Source organism: Drosophila willistoni (assembly GCF_018902025.1).
Source record: "Drosophila willistoni isolate 14030-0811.24 chromosome 2L unlocalized genomic scaffold, UCI_dwil_1.1 Seg168, whole genome shotgun sequence".
In the NCBI taxonomy this organism is placed as follows: Eukaryota; Metazoa; Arthropoda; class Insecta; order Diptera; family Drosophilidae; genus Drosophila; species Drosophila willistoni.
Genome location: NW_025814047.1, coordinates 19,006,400 through 19,016,559, shown reverse-complemented (window position 1 = coordinate 19,016,559; position 10,160 = coordinate 19,006,400). Strand labels below are relative to the sequence as shown.

At 44.4% G+C, this 10,160-nt stretch overlaps 1 protein-coding gene across 1 annotated transcript; it reads right to left on the bottom strand.

Annotated features, from left to right (window-relative positions):
- Window positions 1–9,182: 9,182 nt before the first annotated feature.
- LOC124459906 lies at window positions 9,183–9,818 on the bottom strand. The gene has a single exon (XM_047009688.1). It carries the CDS (start codon window positions 9,816–9,818, stop codon window positions 9,183–9,185), a length of 636 nt encoding a protein of 211 aa, XP_046865644.1.
- Between the last annotated feature and the right edge of the window lie 342 nt (window positions 9,819–10,160).

The following is a 10,160-nucleotide window of genomic DNA, read 5'->3' as shown; positions in this document are numbered from 1 at the left end:
TCCCATTTGCCTCCCCAGTGAGGCGCATGTGGCGGTATGAACTTCCAGTTGATGCCTTCGATCGATAACGCCTCTGCTATCTTGTTATTGTGCAGCTGGGATTGAACTAATTGTTCCATTTCGTTAAGACTTCTTTTGGCTCCCACGAAATTTCGTCCATTGTCGCTGAACATCGTCACACATTTGCCTCGCCGTGAAATGAAACGTCTAAGAGCAGCCAAAAATGTATCAGTGCTAAGGTCTGTTGCCAGCTCCAAGTGTAAAGCTGAGGTTGCCATGCATACGAAGAGACATATGTATCCCTTTTCCTTTCGAGCGGTCCTTCCTTTATGTGTCTTCATCATGATTGGGCAAGCATCACACAGCCTGTATTTTCGAACGGAAATGCTTGCCGAACTCTCACTGCCGGTAGTGCGGCCATCAGTTGGTTGCTGGTATATGCTCGCTGTCTGAAGCACTTTATACAGTTGTGAGTAACTTTACGAATCAAATTTCTGGCTCCCATTATCCAGAAACGTTGACGAACTATGACAAAGAGGGCCGAAACTCCTGGGTGTAGATTATGTTGATGCTCGTGTTCCAAAATCAGGTGAGATATGCGATGCTTCCTCGGCAAGATGAGCGGATGCTTGGCTGAATATGATAACTCTGAATTATTGAGGCGACCTCCTACACGTAGAAGCCCACTGTCATCTAGAATCGGCGTCAGGGTACACAGCTTCGAGCCTTTTGGTACGCATCCTTCATTTTGTAGCGCTTTTCGTTCTTTATGCCATTCGTCTTGAGCTTGAACAAACATAGGTTCCTGGCTGCCTTGTACTCGTCACAGGTTACGGCGAAAGTGTCTGACTTTTCTTGGGGGTTTTTCATGTGTCGGATGAAATGTATGCCACAATGCGCACAAGTCTAGGCCAGGAAGAAACACGACCAATGAGTTTTTCGAGGGGAGATGACTCGTTCATGGTTTCCGCGAGAGTAACTAATACTGTAGCCTTCAACTCTTTTCGGTACTCGTCATCTGAAATTAAGTTAGAGATTTGCATATCATCTTCGTTACCTAAGTTAAGATGTGTCTCAGCCAGCCAGTCGGGACCCTTCCACCAGAGGGTAAACTGGAGTAAGTCCTCAGCAAGCATTCCTCTAGAAGCGCAGTCTGCAGGGTTCTGCTTGGTATTAACATGGCGCCACGAGTCCCTTGGTATTACTTCCAATATTTCGGCAGTACGATTGCCAATGCCAACACAATTGTCGAATCACACCAAGCATACACGGTGCTTTCTAGATCCTTTCAAGCTATAATTCCAAACGAGGGAGCGATTGCTGCTTAAGTGGAGCGACCCGTGTTTTCGCCGCGATCAGTGAAACCTCTATGCTGCCATCCTGGTTCACGATACGAGAGTATACGACTGCTGCGTATGATTTTATTGAGGCGTCTGAGAAGGCGTGTAACTCTATTCGTTTGCCGACATACCCAATATGACGCCGTATCTTTAACTGCCTTATGTTGTTAATGTCTTCGCGATACTTACGCCATCGGTCTGCCAGCTTAGTTGGAAGCGGTGAATCCCAATCTAGATTAAGAAGCCAGAGCTCTTGGAAAAGGATCTTGAATTGAACAATGACCGGCGCCAGTAGACCAAGCGGGTCAAATATGCGTGATACGTCTGATAATACTTGTCTTTTTGAACCTTCTGTGCATTCGCTCAACCTTATACCATATGTGAAGATGTCAGACTTTGGTTCCCAATGTATTCCTAACACCTTGACGGTGGAGGCATCTCCAGTCACACTTGTCGCTGCTGCTTCTTCTAAAGGGCCGATTCCGTGGGTATTGGACACCCATTTCCCAAGCTCCAGCTGTGCGCGACCTAATAGTTGAATAAGTTCATCCTTGTTACGTATAAGTTGCTCTTCCGTGTTTGCTCCGGTCAGGACATCGTCCACGTAGAAATCTTCCAGTAGAATCTTGGCAGCTGTTGGATATTTATGCTTTAGATCGATAGCAAGTTGTTCTAACACAAGTACAGCTAAAAACGGTGCACAGGCTGTTCCATAAGTTACAGTACAAAGCTGGTAATGTTGCAGTTCTTCAGTTGGGTTTTCTCTCCATACAATTCGTTGATAATTTCGGTGATTTTCAGAAATCCATACTTGCCTAAACGTAAACACACATCCATTAGGTTACGCTGAATACTTGGGCCCACTAGTAACTCATCGTTTAGTGATCTGCCACTCTTATTTTTATAAGATCCATCAAATACAATTCTCAATTTCGTACCAATAACCGGATGGTGAGGCATATAGAACATGTGTTCTTTAGGTGCACTCGTCTTCTCTGACTCATCAAGGATGCGCATGTGTCCCAAAGCGATGTATTCGCGCATGAACTTGGTGTACTCTTCCTTTAACCATTTATCTTTCTGAAGTCGACGTTCTACTGAATAAAATCGTGATGTTGCTCCCTGAAGAGTATCTGCAAACTTAACATCCGAATTCTTAAATGGAAGCTCAACACTATACCTCCCATTTGAGTCACGAAAGTGTGTAGAGCGAAAATGATTCTCGACCTTTAAATCATCAGCAGTGGGCGGCAAACTGCCACTTAATTCTTCCAATTCCGAAAACCTTTGGAGCGATGTATTTATTTCGATCGTTGATAACAGAGATGCTGTAGTTGATCCTTGTTTAGCTGCAATTGAGGTGACCACCCACCCGAATATTGTGGATATTGCAATTATGTTTCCATGCTTATCTAATACCTTCTCTCCTGTGAATGCGGACCACACGTAGTCGCTACCCAATAAAATGTCCACATGCTTAGCGCTGGTTTCCGGTAGATCAGCCAGTTCTAACCCATCGAAAACTTTCAAAATGGCCGGGTCGACTTCATCCTTTGGCAATAGAGTGGTTATCTTACCTAAGACATGAGCTGTAATATCTAGTGTATGTTTCGAGAACCTTGATTTCAAATGTACTGCGCTGACCCCTCTTGTAGTATCGGCCTTGATTGACGAAATTCCTGAGACAAGTATTCGAGATGGTGAGCGTAAGAGGCCCAGTGATCGCATGCAATGCTCCGATATGTATGATAGTTCTGATCCACTATCAAAGAGAACACGACAAGTGGTGTATGATCCCTTTGAATTTAATGCCAACACTAGAGCTGTGGGAAATACACTCCTTGGTTTTCCTCGCGGCTGTTGATTTACCGCAGAACGTGCTAAATAACTCTGTGATTCTATAGATTGGACTTCCTTTACTTGCTTAGTTTCGGCAATCATGGCTGCTGTGGGATTAATGCTCTTTTCTTCGACTTGGCGATGTAACAGCGTGTGGTGTTTGTCCTGACAATGTTTGCATCTATACTTGGATTCACATCTTGAAATACCATGGTCAGGCCTTAGACAACTGAAACACAAACGTTTCTCCTTAGCAAATGAGTAACGCCTCTCCACGGAGATGGCCAAGAACTGGTCACAGTTGTATACGTTATGCTCCTTAGACTCACATTTAAAACACCCTCTTGAGTCTGTGGAAATCAGTATCCGAGTATATTTCTTAACGTTTGATTGTGCGACTTGTTCGCAGCGGCTTAATTCGAACTCATCGCAACGTTCTCCGAGAAATCTAAGAAAATCCTTAATGGTTGGAGATGTCCCCTCACGGCTGTAGGACACCCATTTGCATTTAGACTGTGCATCAATTTTATCCAGAAGAAAATAGATCACCCAGCAGTCGCGATTAGTTTGGCCAAGTGCATCTAGGTTACGTACAACTTCACTCGCCCCATCGGCAATCTTTCGTAGAACGGATACATCTGTCACCCTTGTTGATGGTAGACGTCTAAAATTATCCAAAAGCGAGTTAACGACATGACGAGGTCGATCATAACGTTCCATTAGGCCTGCTCAAGCCGTCTCGTACGCCGCTCCTGTTAACGGCAAATGATTTATGAAACTTGCAGCCTCATCACAGAGAAAAGACTTGAGATACTCAAACTTCTGAGCTTTATCCAGATTCACCCTGTTGTGAATGGTACTCTCGTATAAATCCTTAAAGGCTGGCCACTCCAGGTAGTCGCCACCAAAAGGCTTGATGTGTAATTTGGGCAGCTGGACCTGTCCCCCTAACGCCGAACAGGCAGCTCCACTTACTGTCATGCTTTCATAAAACTCCCGTTGAAGTTCCATCTGCTTGTGTAGTATCTGCGACACTACTTCGATGACTCCCTCACTGGAGTCCACGACCTTAGTTGCTTTTACTGGGTTAACCAATTTTCCGCGTTCCTTTAAGTGCAGTTGTGCAGTTAAGTACTTCATCTCATAATCTCCGTAGTCACCCATGGGGTCAACGTACCCTTGCGATTCTTGAAATTCAAACATATCATCAGTGGACCGATCAAACTCCTTCCACACGTTGTCGAGTCTAGTCTTCATAGTATCCACCATATCCGCTGTGCAGTTCTCAAGCGGATTCTCCCTTACGGATTACCTTTGCTGGTTCGTTTTGTATAATAAAAATAGGTTTGCGTTTTATTCCATGTGTTGGTCTCTGTTGACAATAAGCAATTAACCAACTCAACATACATTTCTCGTTTTCACCACACGCTTGCTATTGCATCAGCCAAAACAGTGTGACCATGCAACTTAAAGTTAAAAATAATAAAATAAAAAGATCGTTTACATTCGAATAAAATTAAGGTTAAGAGTTCAGCATCCGTTCCTCAACATACCGCCGGGCCCTGAAACAATGTTTCTGAAACTGGCAGGGGAGCCACCTTGGTTATGGGACGGGTCATCTCTCCTGTAGCTGTCTTTAATTTAAGTGCTCGTACTAGACCGTCTGGGCCAGGAATCGTCTCGATAATGCGGGCCAGGATCCATGAAGCCGGAGGAGTATGAGAATCCTTTACTAGTACGAGATCATCAGGCTTCGGGTTTGCCGATTTCATTAACCATTTTGGCCTTTGCTGCAACGACGTAAGGTACTCAAGATGCCACCTTTTCCAAAAGCCTTGCAACATGGCCTGAGATTGCTGCCAGTAATCCAAACGGTTTGCCGGCACTTAGTCCAAATCTCCATCTGGCACTGTGGTGTAAGGACGACCGATCAGCATGTGAGCGGGCGAAAGATATCCAACGTCTGTATCGGAAGTGGCACAAAGAGGCATTGAGTTGATCACCGCTTCCACCTGTGTTAACAACGTATGCATTTGTTCGAATGTAAGAACGGCGTGGCCGATTACTCGGTGTTAATGAAGCTTCACAGAGCGCACAGTCGATTCCCATTTGCCTCCCCAGTGAGGCGCATGTGGCGGTATGAACTTCCAGTTGATGCCTTCGATCGATAACGCCTCTGCTATCTTGTTATTGTGCAGCTGGGATTGAACTAATTGTTCCATTTCGTTAAGACTTCTTTTGGCTCCCACGAAATTTCGTCCATTGTCGCTGAACATCGTCACACATTTGCCTCGCCGTGAAATGAAACGTCTAAGAGCAGCCAAAAATGTATCAGTGCTAAGGTCTGTTGCCAGCTCCAAGCGTAAAGCTGAGGTTGCCATGCATACGAAGAGACATATGTATCCCTTTTCCTTTCGAGCGGTCCTTCCTTTATGTGTCTTCATCATGATTGGGCAAGCATCACACAGCCTGTATTTTCGAACGGAAATGCTTGCCGAACTCTCACTGCCGGTAGTGCGGCCATCAGTTGGTTGCTGGTATATGCTCGCTGCACTTTATACAGTTGTGAGTAACTTTACGAATCAAATTTCTGGCTCCCATTATCCAGAAACGTTGACGAACTATGACAAAGAGGGCCGAAACTCCTGGGTGTAGATTATGTTGATGCTCGTGTTCCAAAATCAGGTGAGATATGCGATGCTTCCTCGGCAAGATGAGCGGATGCTTGGCTGAATATGATAACTCTGAATTATTGAGGCGACCTCCTACACGTAGAAGCCCACTGTCATCTAGAATCGGCGTCAGGGTACACAGCTTCGAGCCTTTTGGTACGCATCCTTCATTTTGTAGCGCTTTTCGTTCTTTATGCCATTCGTCTTGAGCTTGAACAAACATAGGTTCCTGGCTGCCTTGTACTCGTCACAGGTTACGGCGAAAGTGTCTGACTTTTCTTGGGGGTTTTTCATGTGTCGGATGAAATGTATGCCACAATGCGCACAAGTCTAGGCCAGGAAGAAACACGACCAATGAGTTTTTCGAGGGGAGATGACTCGTTCATGGTTTCCGCGAGAGTAACTAATACTGTAGCCTTCAACTCTTTTCGGTACTCGTCATCTGAAATTAAGTTAGAGATTTGCATATCATCTTCGTTACCTAAGTTAAGATGTGTCTCAGCCAGCCAGTCGGGACCCTTCCACCAGAGGGTAAACTGGAGTAAGTCCTCAGCAAGCATTACTCTAGAAGCGCAGTCTGCAGGGTTCTGCTTGGTATTAACATGGGCCACGAGTCCCTTGGTATTACTTCCAATATTTCGGCAGTACGATTGCCAATGCCAACACAATTGTCGAATCACACCAAGCATACACGGTGCTTTCTAGATCCTTTCAAGCTATAATTCCAAACGAGGGAGCGATTGCTGCTTAAGTGGAGCGACCCGTGTTTTCGCCGCGATCAGTGAAACCTCTATGCTGCCATCCTGGTTCACGATACGAGAGTATACGACTGCTGCGTATGCTTTTATTGAGGCGTCTGAGAAGGCGTGTAACTCTATTCGTTTGCCGACATACCCAATATGACGCCGTATCTTTAACTGCCTTATGTTGTTAATGTCTTCGCGATACTTACGCCATCGGTCTGCCAGCTTAGTTGGAAGCGGTGAATCCCAATCTAGATTAAGAAGCCAGAGCTCTTGGAAAAGGATCTTGAATTGAACAATGACCGGCGCCAGTAGACCAAGCGGGTCAAATATGCGTGATACGTCTGATAATACTTGTCTTTTTGTACCTTCTGTGCATTCGCTCAACCTTATACCATATGTGAAGATGTCAGACTTTGGTTCCCAATGTATTCCTAACACCTTGACGGTGGAGGCATCTCCAGTCACACTTGTCGCTGCTGCTTCTTCTAAAGGGCCGATTCCGTGGGTATTGGACACCCATTTCCCAAGCTCCAGCTGTGCGCGACCTAATAGTTGAATAAGTTCATCCTTGTTACGTATAAGTTGCTCTTCCGTGTTTGCTCCGGTCAGGACATCGTCCACGTAGAAATCTTCCAGTAGAATCTTGGCAGCTGTTGGATATTTATGCTTTAGATCGATAGCAAGTTGTTCTAACACAAGTACAGCTAAAAACGGTGCACAGGCTGTTCCATAAGTTACAGTACAAAGCTGGTAATGTTGCAGTTCTTCAGTTGGGTTTTCTCTCCATACAATTCGTTGATAATTTCGGTGATTTTCAGAAATCCATACTTGCCTAAACGTAAACACACATCCATTAGGTTACGCTGAATACTTGGGCCCACTAGTAACTCATCGTTTAGTGATCTGCCACTCTTATCTTTATAAGATCCATCAAATACAATTCTCAATTTCGTACCAATAACCGGATGGTGAGGCATATAGAACATGTGTTCTTTAGGTGCACTCGTCTTCTCTGACTCATCAAGGATGCGCATGTGTCCCAAAGCGATGTATTCGCGCATGAACTTGGTGTACTCTTCCTTTAACCATTTATCTTTCTGAAGTCGACGTTCTACTGAATAAAATCGTGATGTTGCTCCCTGAGGAGTATCTGCAAACTTAACATCCGAATTCTTAAATGGAAGCTCAACACTATACCTCCCATTTGAGTCACGAAAGTGTGTAGAGCGAAAATGATTCTCGACCTTTAAATCATCAGCAGTGGGCGGCAAACTGCCACTTAATTCTTCCAATTCCGAAAACCTTTGGAGCGATGTATTTATTTCGATCGTTGATAACGGAGATGCTGTAGTTGATCCTTGTTTAGCTGCAATTGAGGTGACCACCCACCCGAATATTGTGGATATTGCAATTATGTTTCCATGCTTATCTAATACCTTCTCTCCTGTGAATGCGGACCACACGTAGTCGCTACCCAATAAAATGTCCACATGCTTAGCGCTGGTTTCCGGTAGATCAGCCAGTTCTAACCCATCGAAAACTTTCAAAATGGCCGGGTCGACTTCATCCTTTGGCAATAGAGTGGTTATCTTACCTAAGACATGAGCTGTAATATCTAGTGTATGTTTCGAGAACCTTGATTTCAAATGTACTGCGCTGACCCCTCTTGTAGTATCGGCCTTGATTGACGAAATTCCTGAGACAAGTATTCGAGATGGTGAGCGTAAGAGGCCCAGTGATCGCATGCAATGCTCCGATATGTATGATAGTTCTGATCCACTATCAAAGAGAACACGACAAGTGGTGTATGATCCCTTTGAATTTAATGCCAACACTAGAGCTGTGGGAAATACACTCCTTGGTTTTCCTCGCGGCTGTTGATTTACCGCAGAACGTGCTAAATAACTCTGTGATTCTATAGATTGGACTTCCTTTACTTGCTTAGTTTCGGCAATCATGGCTGCTGTGGGATTAATGCTCTTTTCTTCGACTTGGCGATGTAACAGCGTGTGGTGTTTGTCCTGACAATGTTTGCATCTATACTTGGATTCACATCTTGAAATACCATGGTCAGGCCTTAGACAACTGAAACACAAACGTTTCTCCTTAGCAAATGAGTAACGCCTCTCCACGGAGATGGCCAAGAACTGGTCACAGTTGTATACGTTATGCTCCTTAGACTCACATTTAAAACACCCTCTTGAGTCTGTGGAAATCAGTATCCGAGTATATTTCTTAACGTTTGATTGTGCGACTTGTTCGCAGCGGCTTAATTCGAACTCATCGCAACGTTCTCCGAGAAATCTAAGAAAATCCTTAATGGTTGGAGATGTCCCCTCACGGCTGTAGGACACCCATTTGCATTTAGACTGTGCATCAATTTTATCCAGAAGAAAATAGATCACCCAGCAGTCGCGATTAGTTTGGCCAAGTGCATCTAGGTTACGTACAACTTCACTCGCCCCATCGGCAATCTTTCGTAGAACGGATACATCTGTCACCCTTGTTGATGGTAGACGTCTAAAATTATCCAAAAGCGAGTTAACGACATGACGAGGTCGATCATAACGTTCCATTAGGCCTGCTCAAGCCGTCTCGTACGCCGCTCCTGTTAACGGCAAATGATTTATGAAACTTGCAGCCTCATCACAGAGAAAAGACTTGAGATACTCAAACTTCTGAGCTTTATCCAGATTCACCCTGTTGTGAATGGTACTCTCGTATAAATCCTTAAAGGCTGGCCACTCCAGGTAGTCGCCACCAAAAGGCTTGATGTGTAATTTGGGCAGCTGGACCTGTCCCCCTAACGCCGAACAGGCAGCTCCACTTACTGTCATGCTTTCATAAAACTCCCGTTGAAGTTCCATCTGCTTGTGTAGTATCTGCGACACTACTTCGATGACTCCCTCACTGGAGTCCACGACCTTAGTTGCTTTTACTGGGTTAACCAATTTTCCGCGTTCCTTTAAGTGCAGTTGTGCAGTTAAGTACTTCATCTCATAATCTCCGTAGTCACCCATGGGGTCAACGTACCCTTGCGATTCTTGAAATTCAAACATATCATCAGTGGACCGATCAAACTCCTTCCACACGTTGTCGAGTCTAGTCTTCATAGTATCCACCATATCCGCTGTGCAGTTCTCAAGCGGATTTTCCGAAAGTGTAAGCAGCCGCGTGAGGCTGGACTTTAACTTGGTGCGTGTTGCCTTTAGTTTTTCCATCTTAAACTTGAGTAGAATTGCTTATCCCAACAGAATCCAAATCCGGTTCGAAGGACCAAATTTATGATGATTCATAAATTACCTTTGCTGGTTCGTTTTGTATAATAAAAATAGGTTTGCGTTTTATTCCATGTGTTGGTCTCTGTTGACAATAAGCAATTAACCAACTCAACATACATTTCTCGTTTTCACCACACGCTTGCTATTGCATTAGCCAATACAGTGTGACCATGCAACTTAAAGTTAAAAATAATAAAATAAAAAGATCGTTTACATTCAAATAAAATTAAGGTTAAGAGTTCAGCATCCGTTCCTCAACAGTCATATTTTTGTGTAAATAAA